Raw genomic sequence first — 27,586 nt, 5'->3', positions numbered from 1 at the left:
TTGCGCGATATTTAAGGGAGGCGCAAGAATTGCATAGTTTTCTAGTGAAAGCCAATTATGCACGTTTACTTGTATTTTTATTATATTTTATTTCATTTCACAGCTTTAAATTGTTCAAATAATCATTTGTTTGATATTTTTAATAAAATTTGTGCTTCTACAGATTAATATTTTCATATTTTAACGGCAAAAGTTTGCACCTCTCTTTTCAATAAAATAATTTCTGGAAGCCAAATGGACTGTCAAGAATTCAAAAAATCAAAGGAGCTCTGAATGAACAGCATTTCGCAGATGCGATTCTTGGCATTTTTTCTCTCTTTCTTCTGACGATGCTCTAGAGAATGAACTCGCCTGTTGCTCGAATAACCATCTCGTGAATCTAATTTGATTGACAAGTAATAGATGCATGAATTAAAATATTATAGATTTATTACCTGGACATGCCCCGGTGCTCCCAGAGCAAAAGTCAGGGCGTCTGCAATATCCTTGGCCTCCAGGCACGGATTTTCGGAATATTTTTTGTCCGCCACTTCTTTCGACAAACCCCCAGCAACGCTGATTTCAGTTTTTACCAGCCCAGGGCTAATGCTCTGTAAATTGCATTTTAATTTACCAGACAAACGTATTTTAATGGTGCAATTGTACCGTGACCCTGATTTGAGTCTGCATATCCCTGAGCTCTCTGCGGAGACCCTCGGTCACCACCGTCACCGCGTGTTTGCTCGCCGTGTAAATGTAGCCCAACGGGTACTCGGAAATGTAGTGGCCGCAAATGCTGAAAATACCCAATAATGTAAGAGTTCAAATAGAAATTTCAATATTCAATATTTATCTTTCACACCTGTTGATATTGAAAATGTGTCCGTCGTTCACTCCTCTCGACTTCATGTCCTGGACGACCGCCTTGGTGAAAACCGTCAGAGCGATCACATTTGTATCCAAAATTAATTTCACGTCGTCGGTCGCTTGCTCTGTACAAGAAAATGAAAATAAATCGAAGCAAATAATTTTTTCATTTATTTATTACCGCTTAATTTTCCATATCGATTAACACCAGCGTTGTTGACAAGAACATCGGCGCCTCCAAGCGTTTTCCTGGTCCATTGAACCACCCTCTTTATATCCTCCTCTTTAGTAACGTCTCCGCAAACGGGGTGCAATTCACCCTTTGCTCCCTGCGATTTCAATTCTTCAGCCAACTCCTAAAATTTGATAGAGTATAATTTTTAATTTATTTAATATTAAAATATAATAATTATTTTTTTTCATAAAAGAAGTAACAATTAAAAATATTAAGATATTAAGAATAGCTCCAATGGGCTTCAATTGCAAATAGAGTTACAATTTTTCTATGTAAAAATCTTAATTTATAATAATTTTTTCCTCCACTATTGATCAAACTTTTTACATTTTAAATAATATAATTTATATTTTTGAATTAACTTTAAATTATTGACAATTTATACATTATTTTTGTTATAAATCGTTAAATATGTTAAACTTTTACCTCAACTTTTTCAACTCGACGTGCGACTCCAACGACTTTCAAGCCGCTCTCCACCAAACTTTTGGACACTGCTGCCCCAATACCGGAGCTTGCACCGCTTACAATAGCTACTCGGCCAACCCAGCGTTCCATGGTTTTAATTTGAGAAAAATCTTCTTTGATTTTTGTTAATATACAGGAAGAGTGCAGGTGCGTAAGCACTTTTCTCTCCAACTGCGTCCTCTTATCAGTGACTCTAGCGCGTTCAACTGATAATCAACTCACACGCGCACCATAAATTTGATTTCTGCGGGCGTGATATAATTTGTGTTCCCCCTTTTTACAAGTACGCTTACTTCTTTTCTTCAATAATACTAAAATATTCAAAGAGCATAATATTATTCACACAAAATGAAACTAACTTTAAGTTTTTAAACAAAAGAGCGTAAGTTTTTAACAATATGATTTATTTTATTGTATGCCTGTGAAACGACTGGAACTTTGCATTCGTTGCAGGTGCATTAGGTGCAACACCAGAGTAATCACAACCTTAATTATGTGAAATTGCAAATTTCTACCAATTAAAATAAATTCAAAAATCCCTCTTTGACCTATTTTTACTAGATAATTATAAAATTTAGTGATATTCATTGGTCATATCGGTGCAGATGTCCAAAAAAACACCCACAATATATCATAAAGTAAAAGTTAAAAGATTTTTCAAATTTAAACAGACGTGCTATAATTTAGAATACTCTCTTAAAATTTAAAATCTCGCATTTACAAAACCGGTACATAATCTGGTAAATTCTTTAAAATATTTTTGCGCCTCTTTCTCTTTCTGGCTGCGGCTTGCGGGCCTCTCAAAAATATAGGTCACTTCTTGTATATTGTTGCGGCCAAGAGAAGACTCGAGAAAACTGACCATCAAGGAGAAAAATATCGATGCAACGATGCATCCCAAACCAGAGAAAGAGTTAAGTGAGATTTCGGTGGGACCACGCGAGTTTTATCGATGCGAACGGGTCAATGTACGAGATGGGGAACGCGCAGCAACACACCTAAATTTCTCCGAAACCAGTTTTACAGCGGCAAAGCAGCTGAGCAAAAGCAATGGGCGCTTCAAGTGAGGGAATAATTCGTAAGAAAATTTACAAGAATTTTAAATTTGGTGTAATTGTCATCATTTCTTTAAATTACAGACAAAATTGGTCAAATTGTGGTTCTGGTGGCCACTGTGTACTTGCAGCTCTTTGTGTTCACCCTTCCGCTGCTTGGAATCTTCTCACTAGCAAAGTAGGTTGCACCATAAATATTTGATATTCAAAGTAATTCAAAAAAAGAAGGATTTTTATAAATTTTATTAATATACACTTGTCTTGTCAAAAAGAAAAAAAAACTTTTTTAAAAGAAATAATTAACTAAAATGAATGAGATGAATCTAAAAAAATATATATATATATATTTAATATATATTAATTTTTTATTATCAAAAATTTAACGTTTATTTCTTTTTATGGCATAATTTAGACAATTGGCACCAGCTCCCGATTACTGGCAACTGCGATGGGACAGCATGGTGTCGTGGGTAGACAGCAACCAACGCATCGTCTTCGGAGTTTTACCGTCGTTAATCTCAGGCGTGGCCTACTGGAGTCTCGGCTCCTTCTTCCTCATGCTGGACTTCACAGGGTGGCTCTCCGAGTACAAAGTGCAGCTCGGCACCAACCAACCCCCGTCGCCAGCAAAACTCGGCAAGGCGATTCGCACCGTTTTGTTCAATCAAATTTTCGTGGGACTTTTCACGGGACTGGCCGCATACGAGTTTGTCCGACTCGCGGTCGGCGTCCCGATAACACTTGATCAACTCAGGGAACTGCCCTCCATCCCTGACATCCTTAGGAAGCTGGCCGCATTCATAATGATCAGGGAAATTATTTTCTATTACAACCACAGGTATATAATTATTGCGTAAAAATTATTTTCCTACTAAAATAGAAATTCATGCAGAATTTTCCACCACCGATGGTTCTACAAACGCTTCCACAAGCAGCACCACGAGTGGACCGCTCCGATTGCGGTGATGACCCTCGACTGCCACCCCTTGGAGCACCTCCTGTGCAATTTGCTTCCCACCGTGGTCGGACCCTCCCTGTACCGGTCGCACCCCTTAATCAATTACGTTTGGTTCTTCCTAATCACACTGCGGCCAGTTTTCACCCACTCTGGATACCACTTGCCTTTCGCGCCCTCGTCCGAATCGCACGATTTTCATCACATGGTGTTAGTATTATTTAAATTCGATCGGAGCGTGTTTGATGCAAATTCGTAATTTGCTTTCAGTTTCAACCAGAATTACGGAAACATCGGAATAATGGACGCAATTCACGGGACGGACGCACAGTGGAGAAAGACAGCTTCATTCCAAATGAATTTCACTTATTTTAATCTCATGCCGGCCCGGCAACTAATCAAAAGCAGTCAGGAGAATAAGCTCAAAGTAAAATTGGCCATTTAATTTCCATATTGTATGTTTGGAACTCATGTTATGTTTATATATTTTAAATGTTGAATGATGGAGCAGCTGATGAACTTTTTCCTAATAAATTATGCTTAAAACAGATATTATCTTATAATTTCTGTTTGAATAAAAAAATTTGGAAAATTGATTTTAATTTTTCTCTTTCTTGTTGATAAAATTAATTATAAATTTCACGTCATTAAAGTGGAATTGGGGAGCGCCGACTACTATACCTGACACACAATTAGTACTTCCGAGAAAAGATAATTTTTATTTATTTTTAGTGATGCTAACATAAAAAATAGAGCAAACTTATTAATAGCAAATTGCTTCTCAACACCTAGTGTGCGTGGTCAGAAAAACTTTAGTGTCCAATTAACAGATGCTTTAATTGACCTCATTCAAACGCGGCGTCAAAACTTTATCAATTCTCTCGGAATTTCCCTAATTACGCCTTGCTATTGCGGTATTTCATGAAGAAGGAAACCGGAATTTCCAACAAATAGCTGTTATTGTATGGAAAAATATATGATGCGCGCATCAATTCAATTCTCTTCGAATGATTCGTGAGCAAAGTTTGTGAGTATTCAGAAAATTGAAGAGTGAACTTCGTTTGATGAACTTAATATAAAAAGCAATTTTAACAGAACCATTTGTAAGCATAATCTTATTTAGTATGGAAAATGAAATTTATTTATTTTTATGAATTTTTTTTATGTTAAGAAATTTTGGTGATATTAGTGCTAGTTTCTAACTAATTATTAAACAAATCAGCAGACATGCAAACCATGGCATGAAATATTTTATTATAATTATTATTTAAAGGAATTTATTTTTTTAAGGGAAATACTTTATGAGAGAAAACCATTATCATGCTGAAGCTGAGTGTGGGGGACAAGAATTTTAAATTTCTTGTAAAAACGGAGTGTGTCTGACCGATTTAGGAGGGGTCCCATGTCCATCACCTTTTTATACACAGTACTTGGCATATAGAGATGCAGCTTGAAGGTTGCATCAGTAGCTTCTGGGCTGGGAATAGTTTCAAAATGCGTCCTAAATTTGGTAAAAATTTCAATTTTTGACTCGAGCTCATATATTAGAGCAAAAATGATATAATTTCAGATATGCTTGTCCGAATTACAATTATGACGGTCAAAGTGTACGTGCAGTTTTTCATTTTTACGCTACCAATGCTGGCAAGCATCTTTTTAATAAGGTAAAAGCTGAAAGTTTTTAACGTTTTTCTCCAAAATTGGGCTTTAATTTGTAGGGCCTCCGCGCCTTCCGACGATGACTGGCAACTGCGATGGGAAGCGTTTTTGTCGCTGGCGAATAACAACCTGACCATAGTTTTTGGGGTGATACCCTCCGTGGTCTCAATCACCGGCTACTGGATCGTCGGTGCCCTTTTCCACCTTCTTGACGTTACAGGGTGGCTCTGCGAGTACAAAGTGCAGCCGGAAACCAACCACCCGCCACCCAGCCTCAAGTTGAAAAAAGCGTTGCGATCGGTTTTGTTCAATCAATTGGTCATCGGACTTCTGACCGGAATTTGCTCCTTTGAATTTTTGCGTTTGACAAACAATATGGTCCTGTCATCAGACGACATTAGGGTGCTTCCCACAATTGGAATTTTGCTCAAAAGACTGGCCGCGTTTGCGTTCTGCAGAGAAATTGCTAATTACTACTGCCACAGGTACGCTTTCCGCTTTAATTTGAAACATCTCGAATTAAATTAGTTTTTTTGTTATAATGAGATAAATCAAGTAATTCTCAAAAGAAAAAATATATTCATATAAAATCAAATTTAATAATGATTTGAGAGAACTTATGCCTTTGTCTGTTTACACGGAAGCCAGTAAAATAATTTTTATATTCTATTATAACAAACTACTGAAAATATGCATTTTTTTGTATTGCTTAGTAGGAAAAATAATGAAAAAATATTAAAAAATTATACATTAATTTAATGTGTGTATTAAAAATTGTTTCAAAGTTGAGACTTGTAACACATTAGCTCTGAATTATATTTTTTACGATTTATTCAGAAGATTGACTACTTATCGTTAGAACTTCCATATTGACTAATTGACGAATAAATTGAAGATCCTTTTTTCTAGTTTTACTCAATTATTTTCCCCTCTCTTTGTTTTTATATTAAATTTAACCTGTTTGATTTGGCTGTTGATGAAAAGAGAAGTGTCACATCAATTTTAATCTAATTTCAAAATTAAATTTTATAAATTATTCCGATCAAGTCCATATATCTCAATATGTCGAAAAATTGCTTGCATTCTGGTGATTCATACTAATTGACTATGCGTTTTGGAATTTAATTATTTAACACTATATATGAAAAACTGGTTTTTTTCGTTACCATATTGAGTATTATACTGTGCAAGCCTGCAATAAAAATCTCGTAATATTTATGACTAGCTTCAAGGCACAGCCTTATAATCTGCCGCGTGCAATTTTTATCACCATATTATATTCATTAATAAGAAAACAATAATTATGGTATATATTACGTGGTGACATATATTTCAGTTTATTCTCAAAATTTTCTCCCAAAAATTTAAGTTAAAAAGTATGTCTGAAAATTTTACTAATTAAACTTCTTTTAAAATAGGAGAAAAGAAAGAAATAATAATAATAACAAAAATATGTTGCATTAGCAGAATATAATTATGTAATAGTAAAAATACATCGCAATCACATCTTTATCTCAGAAAAATTAATAATCTTTTTGTTGAGTTCTTATTGTTTAGAGTGAGAGTGTATAAAAAATTATCATTCAAAGGGCAAGGTCACATTCCACGGTTATTTTAAACTAAAGTTTAAACAAGTGGTGTAAAATTTCAAATTTATTTATTAATTGAAAACAGTTTCTAGTGAAATTTATATTTTATTTTAACTTTTTAAATTAAAACTGGATCAATTAATATAATATATCCGTTTAATTAAATTTTACTTCATTTCTTTGTATAGATTGCTACACCACAGACTGTTTTACAAACGTTTTCACAAGCAGCACCATGAGTGGACGGCACCGGTGGCCCTGATGACCGTGTGTTGTCACCCCTTTGAACACTTTTTCAACAACATTCTTCCCACGCTGGTCGGGCCTGGCCTATTCCAGTCGCACCCTCTCATCAACGCGGCGTGGTTTCTCTTGGTCACCCTTAGGCCCGTCTTTACGCACTCAGGGTATCACTTACCCTTCATGCCCTCCCCAGAATTCCACGACTTTCATCACATGGTGTAGGAGAAAGCAAATGAATTTATTAAAATTAATACATAATAATTAATTTTGCTCTACCATTTTCAGGATTAATCAGAACTTTGGAAACGTCGGAGTTTTGGACGCGATCCATGGCACCGACACTAAATGGAGAAACAGTCCGTCTTTCGAAAGACACTTTACTTTTTTCAACTTGATGCCCGCACGAAAAATTTTAAAACTCTCAAAAGAGGGCAAACTTTCTACAAAATTGACGATTTAGATATTTATATAGATGTAGAAAATAATTTTTGCTGCAAAAATATTATGTTATTGCAGACTGAATGTTTCTACTTAATCAAAACATGTATGCTACAAATATTATTTTAAATTAATTACTGCTTTAAAAAGTGATACATTATGCTGTGTTCATTAAAGAAATTTGCATTTTATTTACCTAAAACTTGTACATTTTATACGTTCAAATAATAAATAAAAACAAAAAATATGAAAAAAAAAAATTTATAAAAGCTCTTACTTATTCGTGGAATAAATTACCTTATGCTAACCGAAGGCGAGGTGATAATCTCGATTTTGTTTGCCTGGTCGGTGGGTCACCGCGGTCACTCTCTCCAGAAAGAAGGTATATAGAAAAATTGGCACAAGTCTTTTCTATGCGCGCGCGTCTGGTCCGAGTTGAATTTTCGAGACTCACTTTCCTTCTTGCTTGCTTAGGTCTCATCTCCCTGTTGATCATTCACGATTGTTTGCAGGTAGTTTCTCCATTGGAACCGTCCAGCAAAGTAGCTGCGACATGGGCGCAAATATTGCAAACTCGTTTTTGCTACGACTTCGTCAAAATTTGAGAAGAAAATTTGGTGCTTTTACTTTGCTTGTTACCGTCTACCTTCAATTATTCCTCTTCACCTTGCCGTTAGTTGGGGTCATTGTTTCAGCAAGGTAGGTGTAACATATTTTGCTGTTTTTACGTTTTAATATTTAAAATTTTTCAATATTTCTATAATGCGTTCACTCTTAAAGCTTAATTTTTCAAAACCTAAATATTTTTTATTTAACGTTTTATAATAGTTGAATTTAAATTCAAATTTGAGTTTTTTAATAATTCTTTAATTTTAATAAATTAAAATATTTAAATTGTAGAGTATTTGCGCCAACGCCAGACTTTTGGCAGCAAAAATGGACCCATATTTTGACGTGGATGGGCCACAACCAGCGCTTTGTTTTTGGGTTAATGCCCTCAATTATTTCCACGGTCGTCTTTTGGATTGTGGGCACCTCATTCCTGCTGCTCGACTTTACTGGCTGGCTTTCCAAATACAAAGTTCAGCCGGGCACCAACGAGCCCCCGAAAGCCCCTCGCCTCACCAAGGCGGCCATCTGGGTGCTGATCAACCAATTTTGCGTCGGAGCCCCGCTCGGCGTGCTGGGCTACGAAGTTTTGCGGTTAACGTCAACGCAGGAGCAAATCAGTCTGGACAAATTTGAGGAGCTGCCCTCGATTTCCACTCTTCTTTTTGAGTTGGCCGCTTTCATGACTATTAGAGAAGTGATCTTCTATTACGGGCACAGGTGAGTTATAAAAATAGATTAATTTTTATTGACTCAAATTATTAGAAATTATAAAAAGCAAAGCCAGGAAGCAACAAACGAATTTCCTCTTTTTGTGTTGTTATTAAAATACTTTCTTGTTTGCGGTTCTTTGGAGATCAGCTTTTTAATTTTTTCTTTCACATCCTAACCTGTTAGAACCGTTGAAACATTTTACGCTTTTTTGTGCCACTTTTACTCTTCTACTGTAACTATACATCGATTTCTTTTTTATCTTAGAACTATTATTTCAGTCACTCTTTCTTCATTTTTAATTGGGTAAAATGCGAAAGAATTTATGAAGATAAAATGATACTTTTTAATTAAATAAAAGGGACCGGTGATTCTAACTTAAGAGTCCCCATCGGACGCCCATGTACAGTAGGCAGCGCCTTGTCACGTGTGCATTGTGGGTTGCCTAAATCAGTGGCTATGGTGGGCCCTTTGACCCCGTGGGCCCCTTGGCATGTCCGACCTGTCCAATAGGAAGTAACGTCCAATCTAACTTCTAACCAAATCGCCGAAGAAAAAGATTAAAATATCCAATTATAAAGCCCAGATTTGCCAATTATCAGTAAAAATCCTTTATCATAGATTTTCCACATTACATGACCTATTTTAAAACACTATTTTTTTTTCTAAAAACACCCAAAAGTAATATAAAAAATCCCCTAGTTGGCCTATTTCGTCAAAAATCACCGATTCATTTCTGCTTAAATAGAAGACCTGCTTTTTCCCAAAGCATTAAATTAAATATGTTTAAAGAAGTTGACTTGACACTGGAGGAGATGATCATGGAAATGAAGAGATCGGGCTTTTCCTCATTGCAGAAAAATTGTTTTTATTTAAAAACAAATGGCTATACCAGTTTCGGTCACGGTCTGTGACCCTATTTCATGAGCAAACGCACTGCTCGCTGACTTTTGTTTTTGAATAAAAAAACAATTTTTCTGCAACGAGGAAAAGCCCGATCTCTTCATTTTCATAAATTAAATTATTTCTGTATGCTTTTGATTACGTTGAATGCTACCCTGAAATTAAATTTTAAGGTTGCTGCACCATCGATTGTTCTACAAACACTTCCACAAACAACACCACGAGTGGACGGCGCCGATCGCCTTTATCACCATTTACTGCCACCCAGTAGAACACATCTTGGCCAATATTTTGCCCACGGCCGTGGGACCGATTTTGCTCAAGTCGCACCCCCTCATTGACTGGACCTGGTTCCTCCTTATCATGGCCTGGCCTATGTTCAACCACTCAGGGTACCACCTTCCCCTGTCACCGTCCCCTGAGTTCCACGACTTTCACCACATGACGTGATTAAAATAATCAAAAATATTTTTCTCTTTAAATAATTTAACTTAATTTTATAGGAGCAATCAAAATTTTGGAAATCTGGGCATCATGGACGCATTCCACGGAACAGACAAACAATGGAAGAAAACCGAGTCATATGAAAGGCACTTTACACTTTTTGGAATTAAGCCTGCGCGAGAAGTAATCAAAAGCATTCAGTAGATTTAAATTTGATTGCTAAAATCAGCTAAAATGTTGATTTAAACTTGAAAGTAAAAATGACTAAAATCAAATTTTTGTTTAACAAAATTATGTTACTATTTTGATAATTTGTTAGTCATAAATTTTTGGTTCAATCTTCCTACATAAATTATATTCTGATGAAATAAATAATAAACTCATTATGTATGTATTTCACCCTACAAAAATAGGCCGAAGTCAATTTTCGTACCCAATTTGTATCATTTGAAGTGTAAATCAAATCAAGTGTTGGTCGAACCGCACTGCATTTTTATACCAAGATTGAAAGAAAACTTTTAAACTAGAATTGATTTTACCGCTAAATGTATTAACAAAACCTACCGACTGAAACGCAAACCGGTATTTTGGTCATTCAATAATCGCACCGGCAGGCGGCAGGCGCGGCAGCTGATGTTAATTTTGTGAAAACCTTCGACGGCGTGTCTTTTTCTGCCGAATTTAAAGAATATTTCCCGCGATGAGCTTTTGTCGGCAAGCCCTGGTGGCGGAAAAACTTGTGAGAAATCTTCTGGTGCAGAGATTCGCGCCCTCGGCGGCGCCAAACGTGATCGTGCGGTGGCGAAAACCGAGGAGCCTCGGCACAGCTCCTTCCAAAATGTTTCGGATCCCGAAAAAACCTGAAATTCCCGAAGACGAGTTGGCGGAAATCCGCAGGCTCTACGCACAATATCGCACTTACATGAAGAGCATTCGGTTTGCTTCAATTTCCAATTTGAAAAATCTGATCGATTAATTTTACAGAGTGTGGTTGGCCGAGGACCTGAAACAACAAGAGACGGCCGCGGCCGCAGCGGTGGCCGGATCGAGCGGCGAGGAGGCCGAATTCGCCCGTTGTCTGCAAATTAACGACGAGTGGAACAAGCAAGTGGCCGCGCAAAGAGAAAAACGTTTGGCCGCAGAGAAGGAGAAGCTGACGGAAAAAATCCTCACCGACCTGGAAAAGGACGAGCTTGAACGAAGCCAGCGCAAGGCTGAAATTCTGCAGATGGTTGCTTTAGAAAAGGTTGAAACTTTAAGCCAGCCTTATGCCTTTCTAGTTTTATAGAAAAATCATCTTCCTCAAATATTTGCATGTTCTCCCTAAATGCAATTTTATCAGTCAAGTTTTTTTAAATTGTTTTTCGAATATTTTATTATTTATATTTAAATCTACATTATCTATTTTATTTGCACAATATATTTTTGACAGGGAGGGGGGACTATGCATAATATTATTATTAATTTTTTGGAAAAAATTTAATGTTAAATTATGATCAGCTTGTTTTTATATTTTATTCTATTTATTTTCATCTTCTTTCCGAGGTCTATGATTTAATACCAACAAATTCATTGATAATTTATTGTATTATGAATTACTACAGATTTATATTTATGCTTTCCACAAATGATCAAATATATTGATTAATTTTTAACTTAAACATTTTTCCAGTATTTTTGGAATTTTTGTTCGTAATTTTAATTTCCATTATTGTAATTGTTTAAATATTTCCATTGAATTATTGGGCTAAGCTGAGACAAGGTCTAACTAGCTTGCGTGCCCTTTATCTTTTTTGGTGACTGCTTTTTAACTTTGTCTCAAATCAGAAATCAATCACATTTTCTTATTTATTGGTATAGGCAATAATGAAAAAAACAAAGCTCGGAAAGTGGTAGGATAAAAGAAAAAAGTTTGAAACTGGTTTGAAAGAATAATTTCTTGTTGATTAGGAGATGGGGGAAGTTTGGGATTCAATATATTTTTAGTATTAAATTAAAAGAATTTAGCTGCAACTTTGTGTGATTGTTAGTATATCGTTTTTTTCTCCTTTTGTTTATTTATCTTTAATTAGACTTTCGATTAACTTCTTTATTTAAATCACGGCGACCCTATGCTTACATTTTACTAGTTCCTTTTTGTTAAATTTATTATTTTGCTAAATCTTGTTTTAATTTTTCAGGAATTGTCTGCAAAATACATCACAGCTGCCAATATTGACAAGGCAATAGAATTGGCCCTGAGCGAAGAAGTCGATCACAACTTTGCCATCGACAGGGAGGGAAATTTTTACCGAGGATTCGATATGAAGCCAACACCAAAGGATGAGGAGACACAGTCATAGTGAGCACCTTGTTAAAAATCAAAGTCTGTGCATTTAAAATGCGTTAATAATATTAAATTTGTTCAACATCATAAACTTATTTCTCTTTACATGTTGGCACCAATTGAAATAATGTTTGATGCTTATCGCAAATAAGGGTACATCGAAATTTAATTGTTTGGGTATGTTTTTTTTTTAATTATTTTGATCTGTAAAAGTAAGTCTAATACGACTGAGAAAAAAGTATAAGCAGAAATGAGGGCAAAGTCCTGATTGATAAGAAAGCAAAAGGCATTTCATTTATGTAATTTTTCAACAAAGGCTATTTTTTTATCTTATTTTTTTCTGAATGGAGAACAATCAATAACGAGGAATGGCAAAAATGCTTGAAAGAAACGCATTTTGTTTCGTCAGACGCTGCGATTATGACCCAAGTTGCACAAACAAGGTGAATTGTCACTCAAGTATAACTTCCTCCATGATTGGGAAGTGCAAAAATTCCAAGCATTTTTCCTCTCACTCGTCGCCAGATTAAGCGTGTTTGCGTCTGGTTTCAACACTGTCCTGGCGTCACTCATTTCTCTCCGAGATAAAGAAATGCATCCTTTGCCTGAGTTGGTGAGAAAATTGGCGCAGACACGCCAACCGGCTTATGCAGCTTACAGACAAGGAGGAAAGCACACGCCCCGGACTAGTGTCTCATTACTTAGCCAATTATCTGATTACGTCGAGTGTGCTTGCTCTTATCTATCGCTCTGGCATTTCTCACTTATTGGCAATCAATTATTTTGCTTCTGTTGAGTACATTATCAAATTTCAACTTCACCTGTAAAGATCACTCCAATTTATAATGCATTGTGAAAAAATACTTTTATTTTGTAGACAAAACAAAATCGATTTTTTAACGAAAATCAATCAACAGACGATGTGTTAAGATTATTCCAGTCCAGGATTCCAACATCAAGTGTATCAAATCGCATTTAACAAGACACCCTTCGGCTATATCTTTTTATTCAATATTATGTGATGCATATTCTAACAGGTGGTTCAAGTGTAACTTGTGAATTAATTCAACGTTAAGAAGAGAAGCGCCGGTTTGCAAATTTTTCCGGGAAGCGGCACCACCTACTTTGAAGAAATGAAAAAAAAATGTATATCTGGGTTGTTGAATCGTTTATGAAGTTTATAATAAATTCACAGTTGGTTGATACGGAAAACAAGAGGTGCGAGTTGGGATGGTAATGAGGGGGTCTCAAATGCGGCGTGTAATTTCGGCCTTTCAATTTGGGCGCCCCTAATGATGGTCATTGTGGCGGCGGCGGCTCCATTAGGCTCCGAGGACCTCTTAAATATGTATAGGCGCCGCCGCATTTCCATAATTGGCCACCACTTGCCATTTCGATTGGGCGCCGCTTAATTGAATTAAAAAACCGCCTTGTATGCACACCCACTCGAAAAAGCACGAAATTCTCACGACTTCTTAAAATTATAGTGTTTTTTTTTCTGTCGCCAGTTTTCTCAGCCGTAGACTGGCGTCAAAGCACTTTTGAATTTCAAAACGCAACCGCACATCTTCTATAAGAGGAGCTTTATTGGCAAGGAACAAATACTATATTTCTTGATAAATTGCTGTTGACGTCTTCTGTTGTCTATAAAATTAAAGACTTTCAAAATCTTTTACTTTGTTAAAAAGTCAAAAGTAATAAATAACAAGGCAATTATTTAATTTCTCTGATTATTGATTTATAGCACAAATAGATGTATAAGTTTCATATTTTATTTTTAAGTTTTGCTAGAGGAGAGTTGTTCTTGAACCAGACTTTTCTCAACAAATTATAAACGCATAAAGTAACATGAACAGTGAGAAAAAAATAAAGAAATATATAGAATAAAATTATAAAATTGCTTTTAACAATTTAAAACCCAAAGAAACCACTCGAAACAAGAAATAATTAAATCAGTACTTGTGACTCATCACTCGTAATTCCACGTCAAGGTGATTAGTCACAAGTACTAATTTAATGCTTTTCAACATGTTTGAAGTGGATAATTTGCGAAACAAAATAAAAGAAAATGAAAAAAGTTTATGTGATGGGGCTTATTTGCACAAAATCGCAGGAAATAACAAACTGTTTAATTTTCCATTAAATTTTGCGACTCTTTGGAGCCTCTGCGGCTGCCTGATGGTGATAACTTTGACCCAGCACCAATTTACGACGGCGTCACGTTCCCTAAGAGAAGCGATTTTGCAAAATCTTTCCTTATTGCTTTCGAAATCAAAATCCAGGCGACGCAATAAAGACAATTATTTATCTATATGGATCGTCACACGTCAAATTAATTTGGGCGCGTGGAGCCGAAGCGCGCTTGTAAAGAGCAAAATTTTATATAGAATTATTGTGTGGGCGCAGATTTATTAAGATTTCAATCAGTTTTAAGGCGTCGTCTCGCCTCAGCGTTTATTAGGAACCATTTTACCGCAGTTTCTATCTCGGGACATGGCCTAATTTTCCCCAAACAAATATTTTCTCGCATTCAGGTGTAAGAATTCCCAAGGCACTTGACGCCTCGGTCGTGCGTCGCCTGCTTAATTTCTCTGCTCTGTGAGACGAAAACTCCGTTTGAATTATTTGACCTCTCCTGTGGTCATGTTCAACAAGTACGTGTGTGTGTGTTCAAGATTTATTTTGACAACGCCTTCGATTTGGAGTAATTTAACTCTCAAAGTTTGCACACTCGCGGCGACCTTCGCGCGGAGGAGGGCAGAACGCGTTTTAAAAAACGGAATATTATAAAATTAAACGACTCGGCGCCTCATTACTGCTCCTTTTAGCATTATCTCCGCTGGGCATCGTGAAATCCGCAAGCAATATCAGACTGACGTGATCAACAATTCAAGAAAGAAAAAAAAACACCGTAATAAACAAAGAGACATTTCAATTCTCATAAGTAATGAGACTGGTCGATTCTTATGAAAAACCCCAACACAATTTAAGTGTGTTTTCATCTAAATTTAGAATTTTATTAGTTCGCGAAATCCCTCACTGATTATGACGTCAAGAGTACAAGACGGCAGACGCATGGCAAGGAGGCGCAATATAGAAAACCAACAATATATAAAGTGGCGGTCGCGTATTATTATGTCAGATGGAGGCGAGATAAGCAATTTGAGCGCGCAAGAGGCCCGAAAATTCCTGAAATTACATTTTTTATGTCTTCATATCTCCAGGTGCGCGCCGGGGCATTATTTATTGTCATCGGCGCCGCGTTCCCATGCAGCATATTTCCCAAATTTACGAGCAATCTCGGTGCCATAAGTGGAAAGAGACCTCCCTGCCTGCTATTCAAAAAGAAAAGGTTGAACCAACCCCCTTCGTGGAATTGAGCAGGACCACCAAATTGGAGCGGCTGATTTATCGCCGAACGATGGAAATGAGGCCGTCGGCCATCGGTCAACCGCTCTGTAATTTGCCCCAAAACTCCGCGAGCCACCACCAAATTAAGATCACAAAATTGCTCTCTCTGCACAGCAACTCGCTCATTGCATTAAAAAAAGACTTCCTCAAACTCGGCACGGGACAGTGCGAGAAAGTTTAAAGGCAGAGCACAGTTTTAATTTAATTATATAATTGTTCGAGTAAAAACTTAAAAACTTCAATACTTGAAATTATTTATAATTATGCAACAATTTGAAATTCTTATAAAACTCAGTTTTTCAACAGAGAAATATTACATAATTGTCTTGATGATTTTAGTGAAATATTCCAAATTTAACTAAAAAAAATGTGAGATTAATTAAATAAGAAATCAAATTAGTATGACCTTTTCATTTAAAATGAGGATAAGTTTTCTTTTTAATTAAGCCAACATTACTCACTGCCCTTATTGTTAAACACATTATGATTGTATATAGGAATGAAGACGTGACTTAGAAAAGTTGCTTCATTATATATGAGCATGGAGAGCAAAAGAAATTTAATATCGAGCGTTTATTTACATTTTATAATTAAGCGAGGGGCGTTTAATTAAAATAACAATGTGATGGTGCACGTAATTTGGGTAATTTCCGATCAACGAACGCGCCGATAAATTTTTTGATCCGCCCGGTCCCTTTGTCCGGAGGCACACCTGCTGCTCCGTTGGACAAAAGAGCAGCACGGTATTAATTTTAATGGAGAGCAGCAGGAAAAATAGCGTCTAATAAGACCGCTAATTTGAACCTCCTTTGAATTAATTCCGTGGATCCATTATTGCTAAGCGACCTCTGATTGAAATTGATAACCTTCACGGCTCAATCATTGTAATGAGCCTCTAATAACAGCCCTGCTGTGCGACCATATCTGTAATGCATATCTTAATCGAAATTATCTTCGTATCTGTTGAAATTTTTCCCGAAAATAAAATTTCAGTCAAAAATAATAATTAAACAAAATAAAATTCTTTTTGAAGAGCAAAACCCTTTGGTTGACTTTGATATCTCGACGTCATTAGTGTGCATGTTTGGAGGCACTTCTTATTCTCAAGCCCTCGGACGGAAGAGTCAAAACGTCTCGTGGCCCCACACACTCTCATAAAAAAAATACGAGTGTATGTATAGGAAAAAGTTGCCGCCGCCGCGAGTAACAAGAAGGCCAAACATGGGCTGGGCCGCCGCACATTAATACCAGATTGTCACCCTTCACGCGGATGCATTATTTTTCTTCGTCGTCTCTTTTCAAGAGTGCTGGAAAAATCTCCTTTTTAATCGACCGCACACACACATACCGCAGCTCCTTTTGTCCAGGAGTAATAAAACCGGGCTCGGGAGTTAATTTCGTCCATTTCACCGGCGGCAGCACTCGATTTTTCAAACCCACGCATTTGCCTCTTGTAAAAAGATAAAAAAAAAAAAATAAAATAAACGACCGGTGGGAATTTTCCCCAATTCTCAACTCTTGCCCTCGTCCAAGAGTGTCGCTGATTTTTTGAATTTTTGTCTTCTTATTTTTCTGTTTGAAAACCAACTGATGAAATATATATTTAATAATCGTGCTTCCACGAACAATAATCCTTTAAGGGGATTAATTTTTATTACGTGCGCTAATTGGCGGTCTGCTGGGAATTAAAACCGCGCCGGACACGAGATGAAATATTAGGCTGATTTTTTACTGCCCTAAGTAAGTCTCTCCCAAGAGACTGATTATAATTTCTCTCTTGGGTGCAGAGCGAGCATGAACTCGCTCTGGGAGAGATTCCGAGACTTCAACTCTCCAGCCCAGAGGGAGCGGAAAATTAGGCCGCGAGAAATGAAAATTACCGGTTATCAAACAGATAAAGAGATTTGCAACAATAGACCTTCTAAAAGGTGTAATCATAAGCTAATTAATTTTTTCAAAGAGCGCCCGCCGCGCCTCTGAAACCGAATATTAGCCAACTGCCTGTTTTCACTGTATACAGCGTTCGGCGCGCAGAGACATTCAAATTGTGCTAATAAATTCTTGGCTAATTAGTATTAAGGCCAACAGTCAGAGAGAAGGGTCATTTTTCACGCCGTCAAAATATTTCGCCTTGTTTTTTTTTCCACCGTCGCGGTCAGTTCAGTTCTTTTAAACGGTATTCCCTTCTACCCGTATTTCTTTTCCAAATCCACTTTGATGGTCAAAAATTTCACAGCTTGAGAATAATTATACACAAACAAGATTATAGAAATGTACTACTTATATTGTTGTAACTCAAACTTTAGTTCAATTTGATATTGTTCATATATCAGTGCCATACTGCATAATTAATTTTTTGTTTTTATACAATAAATGAGTTCTTGCGAAAGCCGCAGACTTTAAGATAGAAATTCTAAAAAAATCTAAAAGCAACCAAACAAATTTCGAATATTTTAGAGATTGTGACTCCAACAAAGCTATAAAAATATATATAATTTTTAATAAAGATAAGTTTCTGTTTTTACTAATTAACATACTTGTCAAGAGCGCACAAATCGCTCCGCGCTCTGCTAATTAAGTGTAGTCTGAAAACTGGATTGAATGAATCATTTTGAAAGACCAACTTTCAGGGTCTCTTCTCCACTTAAATTTGCCTTTTGATCTTTCATTTTTGGAATTTTTGTATACCCTTTTAAGCACTATTATAATGTGGCAATGAAAAAAATGAAAAGTAAATTATCAAACTCGACCTTTTAAAGTTTCCACAAAGTAATGGTTATACTTTTAATCTCACTTTGGAAAGGATTTATTCAAATGGATGAATGGTTTGACACGAAAATATGAATACGCTTAATTCCGAGAATCTCTTTCTTTCGGTTGGGCAACAAATGGGCGTATTTTTCGGTCGCGGCGCGGGAGAGAAGAAGAATAATGTGGGTACTTAAGAGGATAAATTATGTGCGATATGGCGATAAATGCGTGCGGTGGCGGGCGCAAGTGAAAAATGTAAGGCGTGCGCCGGCGAAAAAAAGATAAATAAAAAAACACACACACACGGCACCTCTGCGCCTGGGAGCCGCTCGGCGCGCGCGAATAAACGAGCATAGAGGACGTGCACACAATTAAGGCGCCCTATCTCTTTCTCGCAAAATGACGCGGACCATCACACACAATGGGTGAGTGGGACAATGGCCCGCAACGACTTGTTGATTAATATCGAGTCGTAAATTACTCGTCGCGCATCTCGAGACGCCGATCAAAGGAGAATTAAAAATTATTGCGCTCTTAAGTGGACGCGCAGCCACCTTAATTTTTTATTTATCCCCGGTTCTGTGCGTTGGGTATAATACGTGTGGGGAGCCAAATAAATATAATGACCTCTGAACAAACGGACAGAGCAGCGACGCAAGATTTTATCTCGGCCGAGCCAATTGTTCACAAAAGTTTTCGCCTCCTTGTAAATTAGCCCCTGAATCCGAGATGGTGAACGAGATAATTTCTCGTGTTTCGACGTTTCGGGCCAAGAGCTGTCGTTAGGAGTGTGACATTTTGCGCCTCTTGTCTCCAATCGAAACAAAGACTTTTTTGTTTAATATAAGAAGAGGGCGACAGCATAAAAAGGTCCATAAAACGGAATGGAAATTTAAAACAAAAATTATGTTTGGAATTTTTGAAAAACAAATTAAAAAATCAGCGTTTCAAATTTTTTATAGAGACTTTAATAAATCTGATTTCCATAAATTTTTAATTTTTGCAATCATTAAATCCCTCAAATTTAAAATATATTTATCCCGTTATCCCTAAAAATTGATATACTAATAAATAATTATAAAAAAATTTATTTGAAAGTTTTCGAGAAGAAAATATTTGAGTAATAAAATGATAATTATGCTGAATAATAATTTTTGTTTTGCTGAAATATTTCTAGCGCAATTGATGAGATTTTTATAGGATACTCTTTTTAACATTCAAGCCCAAGACTTTAAATATTTACTAAAAATAAAATTGTTGATCAGCTCAAGTTTGTAAAATCACAAAAGTCTATTTCTTGCTTGAAAATTAAACGGAGGGAAATAAAACGCCAAATTTTTCTCAAGGTGCAAAAAGGCCGGCGGGACGCGGCGCGTGATTAAACGCACGCGGCTTAATTGGCCTGTTGATAATTCATAATAGCAGAGCCGCGCCGGCCACTTCGGGAAATGATGAATTAACCCTAATTAGGGCGGCGCGCGCTTTTTCATCCGTGCCGCTTCTTAAATAAATCAATCGGGGTAATTAGGGGCTGAGCGGGGTTGGTGCGACGGTGAGAATTAAAAGCATCGCGGCAGGGTGCGCACGCCGCGGAGAAAAAGAAAAATGGAAATTCCTCAACGTGCGTCTCGCTCCATGAGCTTCGTGAAATAATAGAGTGATTTCAAGTTTGAGGTAGAATTTTAAAAGAAAATGAATAATCTCTTTATTTTGAATACCGCGCTTCCTTAATAATTACAAAGGACCACTAATTTCCCTGAGGAAGGGCGGTTAATTAGAAAACATCTCGTTAGTCGGCTTGATTGGCTGCGCGGCTCGCGATCGAGTGTGGGCAGCAGTCACTCACTCACACAGTCAACCAGGTCAGAGGTCGCGGCCGTCAAATTAGCCATAGGCCGCGCGATAAATCAAGACGGCCGCTTTCTTGCACGCATCACTCAGACGACAGGGGCGAGCAAAGAACTTGCATGATTCCAAATTTTAATCATTATATTCCAAATTTATCACACTTAGTAATAAATAAAACCATGATGATTCTATAACAGTTCAGGAATTCTAAATTTTTTATCAAAAATTATAATATTTTTTTATCATGATTAGAGGGAATGTTAATTTAAGCTCAGAAAAATTCAGCCTTTCATGCCCAATTATTCGATTAAATTCGAATATAATATTGAGAAATAGACAAGTTTTGTTAAGTTTTGAAGTTACTGATGAAAAAAAGTTCTTTTTATTCAAATAATGATGAAAATAGTTCAACATTCAAATGATGTTGAAAAATAGTTCTACATTCAAATGATGTTGAAAAATAGTTCTACATTCAAATGATGTCGAAAAATAGTTCTACATTCAGATGATGTCGAAAAATAGTTCTACATTCAGATGATGTTGAAAAATAGTTCTACATTCAGATGATGTCGAAAAATAGTTCTACATTCAGATGATGTCGAAAAATAGTTCTACATTCAGATGATGTTGAAAAATAGTTCTACATTCAGATGATGTTGAAAAATAGTTCTACATTCAGATGATGTTGAAAAATAGTTCTACATTCAGATGATGTCGAAAAATAGTTCTACATTCAGATGATGTTGAAAAATAGTTCTACATTCAGATGATGTTGAAAAATAGTTCTACAGTCAGATGATGTCGAAAAATAGTTCTACATTCAGATGATGTTGAAAAATAGTTCTACATTCAGATGATGTTGAAAAATAGTTCTACATTCAGATGATGTTGAAAAATAGTTCTACATTCAGATGATGTTGAAAAATAGTTCTACATTCAGATGATGTTGAAAAATAGTTCTACATTCAGATGATGTCGAATAATAGTTCTACATTCAACTGATGTCGAAATAAAGTTCTACATTCAGATGATGTCGAAAAATAGTTCTACATTCAGATGATGTCGAAAAATAGTTCTACATTCAGATGATGTCGAAAAATAGTTCTACATTCAACTGATGTCGAAATAAAGTTCTACATTCAGATGATGTCGAAAAATAGTTCTACATTCAGATGATGTCGAATAATAGTTCTACATTCAACTGATGTCGAAATAAAGTTCTACATTCAGATGATGTCGAAAAATAGTTCTACATTCAGATGATGTCGAAAAATAGTTCTACATTCAGATGATGTCGAAAAATAGTTCTACATTCAACTGATGTCGAAATAAAGTTCTACATTCAGATGATGTCGAAAAATAGTTCTACATTCAGATGATGTCGAAAAATAGTTCTACATTCAGATGATGTTGAAAAATAGTTCTACATTCAGATGATGTCGAAAAATAGTTCTACATTCAGATGATGTTGAAAAATAGTTCTACATTCAGATGATGTCGAAAAATAGTTCTACATTCAGATGATGTCGAAAAATAGTTCTACATTCAGATGATGTCGAAAAATAGTTCTATACATTCAACTGATGTCGAAATAAAGTTCTACATTCAGATGATGTTGAAAAATAGTTCTACATTCAGATGATGTCGAAAAATAGTTCTACATTCAGATGATGTTGAAAAATAGTTCTACATTCAGATGATGTTGAAAAATAGTTCTACATTCAGATGATGTCGAAAAATAGTTCTACATTCAGATGATGTTGAAAAATAGTTCTACATTCAGATGATGTCGAAAAATAGTTCTACATTCAGATGATGTTGAAAAATAGTTCTACATTCAGATGATGTCGAAAAATAGTTCTACATTCAAACGATGTCGAAAAATAGTTCTACATTCAGATGATGTCGAAAAATAGTTCTACATTCAAACGATGTCGAAAAATAGTTCTACATTCAGATGATGTTGAAAAATAGTTCTACAGTCAGATGATGTTGAAAAATAGTTCTACATTCAGATGATGTTGATAAATAGTTCTACATTCAGATGATGTTGAAAAATAGTTCTACATTCAGAAGATGTTGAAAAATAGTTCTACACTTTGATGATATTGAAAAATAGTTTTATATATTTTTAAATACTTGAATGACAAATATAAAAAAAAAAATAATAAAAGGTATTAATATATTTAGCTAAATTTATTTAAATGATAGGTCACACTAACATATTTTATCTTAAATGGTTTTTTTTTTAAAACTTTCAATTTTTTATTATAACAAGACGCATTAAAAACTATTAATATATAGAAAGTTTATATAGTTTAAAAAATAATATTGACAAAAAATAATAGTTGCATTTTCTATAACATATTTTTAATATTTAAATATTACTTAAATTGTTTTATTCATTCTTATATTTACTTATTGATGATTTATAAAAGTAATTTTTTTTATAAATTTACTAATTTGTTTCCGTGTTTATTAATTTTCTTATTATCTACGATCGCTATTGCCATTCATTTATAAATAAAATAATAATTTGGAACCATCAAATCATTTTATTTTAATGTGCTCAGCCAGCTCTGCCACTGAGAGGTCGTTATAGGTTCGTCTAATACATGGCCGGCAACTATGATTACAAGTGAGCCAAGTAAGTACGCACTCGCACACACCCTTTTGAAACGAACAAGATTATTATTTACTGCGTGCCCTCACTCTCCAAAAAATGTACGGCAGCACGTTTAGAAAATTTCTCTACGTCAACAGGTTTTTGTATTATATACCACTTTTTGGTGTGAAGCCGCCAGATTTTCCTCCGCTCTTGATAATGAGTTAATCTCGGAGCGTTTAATTAAACTCGGCGGCACGCACTTAATAACAGCACTTGGCGCAGTTTTATTGTGGGCGGAAAAGCCGCCGACTCGTGCATTTGAGAGCTCAGCATTCTTCAAACGGGCGATGAAATTTTTAAGGAAATTGAGCTTTTAAGCCAAACGAGCATATATATATTTTAATTACTTATTTAAGTGCTCACGCGAGATTTTGTTTGCATGTATATATCTTTGAAATAAAAATCCAAAGACTTTTAAAGTCAGACGATCGAGTTAGGAAAAATATTTTGACAAGCGGGAGACAAACTCTTTCAAATATAGGTGGAAATCATTAGAGAATGCAGAGGGGAAACAATTATTTCTTTTTCCCAACCCCGACTGGTTTTCTGTCTCTCGTTAAAATGATATTCATTCCCAGCAAGCGACTGCGAGGAAGGAGTTTTTTAATTACGGATCGAGCCGAGCTAAGCCTCGGGGCTCTTGAGCGGTTCGGCACTCTGTCAGGCACTTCATAAAACGCCGAGATGAGCTTCAGAAATCTCACGCGATGCGCGCTCACAATAATTCAATTTCATCTCTCGCGCGATGGGGGGTTGCGCCGTTTTGACCGTCGTCGTCGTGTCCGCGCGCTTATTGAATTATCAATCCGGCAGCTTTTTTGACCCACATTATTTTTCTTTATATACAATCGGTGGACCGGTGCGCGCGCGAGAGCGAGGGTGCAGCCAAAACGACTTTTCTCTATTCCCAATTTCCACCCAAAGCCATTCACCGAGACAGACTCAATTTTGTCCACATCAATGCAGCTGGGCGGCTTTTCAATTTCCTCCACAAAACACGCCGCAAAAGATCTGCGGCTGACTCTCTTCTATTTATAATAAATGCAGCGAGGGAGGCCTATATTATTATAAGAGGGACACCGTCGAATATTATTTTCTTTTTGTGAATTTGGAAATTGTGCGCTCGCCGCGGAAGGAAGACGCGCGTTTCCAGCCATTCTCTTATACATTCTAACCCGATGAAAAGATTAAGACACGGTTTCGATCAATTAATTTTTAAAATATTACACACGCCCACGCGAGAGTGCGTTTCTCTTCCAAGTCGCTTGTTTTTGATTAAGTTGTGATCCCTCTCAGATCACGCATTTGACCTCTGCGGAAGTTCAGCGGTCCTTTTGAACTAAAATAAAATTATCATTTTTACACAACACAAAATTAACCACGCTTCATTGAAAATTACTTCATTAAAAAGTCTTCAAAACGACGATCTAATAAAATTCTCATTTTTTATTTAAAAAAAAGGAAGTGATAGAAAATGGGCATTGTGATCGTTTGAAGTTAAAAGAAAAAAAATGGGATTTTATTCAATAAAAAAGGCTCCCAGTTTTGGTTACCATTAGAAAAATATATATAACAAACAGCAAAATTAAAAAACTACTTTTTGAACAATAAATTTGATGGAAAATAAAGTTTGTTAAAAAAATTCTTTGGTGAGCAAACTTTTCTCAATTTTTATCCTCAATTCCGTGGATTTCAAAAAGTCTGTTTAAAGAAAAAGGATGCATTTAAAAAAGTTGTGGGAAAAGAGTGCAAGCGTGAATCATTTAATGGAGTCTTTGTAAAAGTCTGCCCTCTTCTCCTATATTGGTCATGGCAATGTTTTAAAATGGTTAAAAAGTGGGACTGCACGGATGACAGCAGCAGGAACTCGGGGAAAAAGTGTGGTGTCGACCTCGGCCGACCTTATGTCGCGCCTCTTTGACAAATCGGCAATAAAGCCGCTGATGGGCTCGGCGGCGCCAAAATGCACTCTGCGCGCGCGTTCTGCACTTCTCGGCTCGCTTTAATTTACGAGCTGCGTGCACTCACACTCTCGACGACGCCACCGAAATATGTTCCGCCGGGAGATAACATCACCCAAAGGGAAGAGCCGCTGATCCGAGAGATGCAACATCTCATCTCTCTCTCTGTGGCGCGCGAAAACAACGACACGCGCATAAAAAAGCGCCGGGCGTCCGACTGATCCGACTCATTCATTCCTTGCGTCACCGCGGCTCCACATACAATGGACGAAATTTATTGCTTTCATAGCGCCGAGTTCAGCCACTCAATTAAAAAGTCTTCTATTTTGCCGAGAGATTCGTAATCTTAAAACATGGAAGCACGGATAAATGCCAACAAAAATAAAGATATATTTTTCTATATGAGAGGACTTGACTGAAAAATAAACATTCTTTTCAAACGGCAACTTTTACGCCCCGAATTTTTTTAGGTAATACATCAGAAATAGTCAATTTTAAGCAAAAAACGTCAGAACCGTCCTTTCTTAAGGCTTTATATTTAAATTTTTTTATTAAAAAATTAAAACAAATTTAAATTGTATATTATTCAAGGAAAGTTAATGAATTGCAATTTACAAATTTTTAAGTTTTTTTATTTCAAAAGTTTATTCTTTTGTCATTTACGGCGTTGCGGCTTTATTGACATCAAATGCTGTGTACCAAAAGGACCAAATTTTGATAACAAACCCAGTTATTAAACTATTTATGATAGTTCTACGTACCGAAACTTTTATAAAAAAAACTTGACAGTCTCTTGTTCGTAATATATACATATAATGCAAAGGTGCAGTTAAAACATTCAGTTTTTCTTCTGATGAAGCCTCAGAATTGAGGAAAATCGCAATCCAATATATGCCTTATTTATCCGGGGCTTCAATTTAATTTTTAATTTCTTGATACAAATCTTTTGAGACATTAAATAATTAGTTCAAATTAATTTCTCAAATAGAATGTCAAAAATTTGGCATGCATTTTCATTCTTTCAAGCCAATAAGTTTATCAATCACGGTTTCTGTAAATAAACGATATGTAAAACCATCTTTAAAAATTTAACCCTGCTGAAACGGCTTGCGTATTATATTATTTTGGATTCAAATACATTTCCAGAGATTCTTCCTTGTCACAATATTGAGCATAATTATACATAAAATAAATGATCCACCAAACCTTTTCACCAACGTAAATTTTTATTGATTGCACAAAGCTGATACAATTTTAATTTTTTTCTTTTCGAATATACATCAGACGAAAATGAAACAATTATTGTACCTAAAACGCTGAGGAAATATTTCAATTTTCAATAATAAAACGCAGCGAGATTCATCTTTCATTTTAAGGTAATTTACGAGCAAAGGCGCGCGCACTGATACATGTAATTATTGAGGATGAAAGGGTCACGCATAATTATACACGTCGCGCAACGAGATCAAAGCGTGCACACCCCGTTTGGACGTTAAAAGCTTTACGCCGACGACTGCTGCAGAAAAACTGGAAAACATTTAACCGTGCGGCTCTGCATAATACGAATTTTTTCATAACGATGCCACTCTCTTATATACTTGACTGTCGACAAGAGTAATTGCCCAGGTCGGCGGGCGAGCCAGCGGGATTCAAAGCTCGCCCTCGTCTTCCTCCCGTTTTTTTATACCTTTGTAATATGTCTCGACAACTACAGAGAGATTCGGGGGTGAGTTTGAAAACAATAAGCGCCGCTTGATGCTTCCTTTGAGGTCTCTGTTAAGCAACCCTCTCTCTATATAAATGCAACTTGATATTAGAATTTCGGTCCTGCCAGCAGCAGCGACTGAAAATTATACCTCCTGGACCAGCCGAGATTTATGGCCGAATTATTCAAATTCATAAACAACAGCAGCGAAGCATCCTCCCGCCGTAAATATAGAAAGGAAAAGCGTTTCTCTCTCCAGAGAGTTAGGTCGTTTCTCTCTTCCTGCTGAAAAATAATACTCCGGCGCAATGCGGCGCTGTTTACCATGACTTGCAGGTACACGCGGTGTTTGTGCTGCGATAAAACTGAATTGCTGCGCTTTCTGCGTTCAAAAAGAGAAGAACAAAGGATTAGCTACAGTGTGCGCTTTTCCGCAGATGCCAAGCAGCGCAGAGAATAATCCTTCTGGCGCCGCATTTCATCAAGCAAAACTCCTCTTTTACAAAGATCAAAACTATGCCATATCATAAGAATTTTGCTTATATTTAAATGATTTCAATTTAATTCAACTATATTTGAATGAAAATGCAATGTGGAAATAATTCTTAGAAAATTATCAGATCAGTCTGCTTTATTAAAAAAAAAACATTAATCGTTATCATTTTCACCTAATCCTTTAAAACTTTTTTCCAATGAAAAAGAATTTGTTCGTTTTTTAATTAATGTACATGAAAATAATTTACAATTAACAATCAGAATTT

The 27,586-nt window shown here is 36.1% G+C and overlaps 5 protein-coding genes across 5 annotated transcripts; 4 read left to right on the top strand and 1 right to left on the bottom strand.

Moving 5' to 3' along the window:
• Positions 1-89: 89 nt before the first annotated feature.
• On the bottom strand, positions 90-1,745 carry LOC132202595 (farnesol dehydrogenase-like). The gene is made up of 6 exons (XM_059629594.1): positions 1,508-1,745; positions 1,028-1,202; positions 842-971; positions 646-775; positions 435-590; positions 90-379 (listed from the first exon to the last, which is right to left on the bottom strand). The coding sequence occupies exons 1-6, from the start codon at positions 1,637-1,639 to the stop codon at positions 335-337; spliced, it is 768 nt and encodes a 255-aa protein (XP_059485577.1). The 5' UTR covers positions 1,640-1,745; the 3' UTR covers positions 90-334.
• Positions 1,746-2,484: 739 nt separating this feature from the next.
• Positions 2,485-4,155, top strand: LOC132202593 (fatty acid hydroxylase domain-containing protein 2-like). Its single transcript, XM_059629592.1, has 5 exons — positions 2,485-2,627; positions 2,689-2,782; positions 3,017-3,442; positions 3,497-3,769; positions 3,830-4,155. Exons 1-5 carry the CDS (start codon positions 2,600-2,602, stop codon positions 4,002-4,004), a joined length of 996 nt encoding a protein of 331 aa, XP_059485575.1. The 5' UTR covers positions 2,485-2,599; the 3' UTR covers positions 4,005-4,155.
• A 441-nt stretch (positions 4,156-4,596) lies between these two features.
• LOC132202554 (fatty acid hydroxylase domain-containing protein 2-like) lies at positions 4,597-7,671 on the top strand. The gene is made up of 6 exons (XM_059629528.1): positions 4,597-4,662; positions 4,952-5,069; positions 5,130-5,223; positions 5,278-5,703; positions 6,996-7,268; positions 7,336-7,671. Exons 2-6 carry the CDS (start codon positions 5,003-5,005, stop codon positions 7,508-7,510), a joined length of 1,035 nt encoding a protein of 344 aa, XP_059485511.1. The 5' UTR covers positions 4,597-4,662; positions 4,952-5,002; the 3' UTR covers positions 7,511-7,671.
• A 164-nt stretch (positions 7,672-7,835) lies between these two features.
• LOC132202507 (fatty acid hydroxylase domain-containing protein 2-like) lies at positions 7,836-10,543 on the top strand. The gene is made up of 5 exons (XM_059629463.1): positions 7,836-7,870; positions 8,001-8,187; positions 8,389-8,817; positions 9,885-10,157; positions 10,215-10,543. The coding sequence occupies exons 2-5, from the start codon at positions 8,042-8,044 to the stop codon at positions 10,357-10,359; spliced, it is 993 nt and encodes a 330-aa protein (XP_059485446.1). The 5' UTR covers positions 7,836-7,870; positions 8,001-8,041; the 3' UTR covers positions 10,360-10,543.
• Positions 10,544-10,773: 230 nt separating this feature from the next.
• LOC132202365 (small ribosomal subunit protein mS26) lies at positions 10,774-12,592 on the top strand. The gene is made up of 3 exons (XM_059629234.1): positions 10,774-11,091; positions 11,140-11,401; positions 12,336-12,592. Exons 1-3 carry the CDS (start codon positions 10,856-10,858, stop codon positions 12,495-12,497), a joined length of 660 nt encoding a protein of 219 aa, XP_059485217.1. The 5' UTR covers positions 10,774-10,855; the 3' UTR covers positions 12,498-12,592.
• Positions 12,593-27,586: the final 14,994 nt, after the last annotated feature.

This window comes from Neocloeon triangulifer, unplaced genomic scaffold, assembly GCF_031216515.1.
Source record: "Neocloeon triangulifer isolate White Clay Creek 2 clone unplaced genomic scaffold, ASM3121651v1 ptg000015l, whole genome shotgun sequence".
Classification (NCBI taxonomy): domain Eukaryota; kingdom Metazoa; phylum Arthropoda; class Insecta; order Ephemeroptera; family Baetidae; genus Neocloeon; species Neocloeon triangulifer.
Note: the sequence above shows the minus strand (reverse complement) of the source record. Positions and strands in the feature narration are given on the sequence as shown.

Coding starts and splice junctions, on each gene's coding strand:
- LOC132202595 (XM_059629594.1), bottom strand. CDS start 1,639: ATGGAACGCTGGGTTGGCCGAGTAGCTATTGTAAGCGGTGCAAGCTCC. Junction 1,203..1,507: donor GTCGAGTTGAAAAAGTTGAG/GTAAAAGTTTAA, acceptor ATCAAATTTTAG/GAGTTGGCTGAAGAATTGAA. Junction 591..645: donor AGACTCAAATCAGGGTCACG/GTACAATTGCAC, acceptor TGCAATTTACAG/AGCATTAGCCCTGGGCTGGT.
- LOC132202593 (XM_059629592.1), top strand. CDS start 2,600: ATGGGCGCTTCAAGTGAGGGAATAATTC. Junction 2,783..3,016: donor GGAATCTTCTCACTAGCAAA/GTAGGTTGCACC, acceptor GGCATAATTTAG/ACAATTGGCACCAGCTCCCG. Junction 3,443..3,496: donor ATTTTCTATTACAACCACAG/GTATATAATTAT, acceptor AAATTCATGCAG/AATTTTCCACCACCGATGGT.
- LOC132202365 (XM_059629234.1), top strand. CDS start 10,856: ATGAGCTTTTGTCGGCAAGCCCTGGTGGCGGAAAAACTTGTGAGAAAT. Junction 11,092..11,139: donor ACTTACATGAAGAGCATTCG/GTTTGCTTCAAT, acceptor TTAATTTTACAG/AGTGTGGTTGGCCGAGGACC. Junction 11,402..12,335: donor AGATGGTTGCTTTAGAAAAG/GTTGAAACTTTA, acceptor TTAATTTTTCAG/GAATTGTCTGCAAAATACAT.
- LOC132202507 (XM_059629463.1), top strand. CDS start 8,042: ATGGGCGCAAATATTGCAAACTCGTTTTTGCTACGACTTCGTCAAAAT. Junction 8,188..8,388: donor GGGGTCATTGTTTCAGCAAG/GTAGGTGTAACA, acceptor TTTAAATTGTAG/AGTATTTGCGCCAACGCCAG. Junction 10,158..10,214: donor CACGACTTTCACCACATGAC/GTGATTAAAATA, acceptor TTAATTTTATAG/GAGCAATCAAAATTTTGGAA.
- LOC132202554 (XM_059629528.1), top strand. CDS start 5,003: ATGCAGCTTGAAGGTTGCATCAGTAGCTTCTGGGCTGGGAATAGTTTC. Junction 5,224..5,277: donor GCAAGCATCTTTTTAATAAG/GTAAAAGCTGAA, acceptor TTTAATTTGTAG/GGCCTCCGCGCCTTCCGACG. Junction 7,269..7,335: donor CACGACTTTCATCACATGGT/GTAGGAGAAAGC, acceptor TACCATTTTCAG/GATTAATCAGAACTTTGGAA.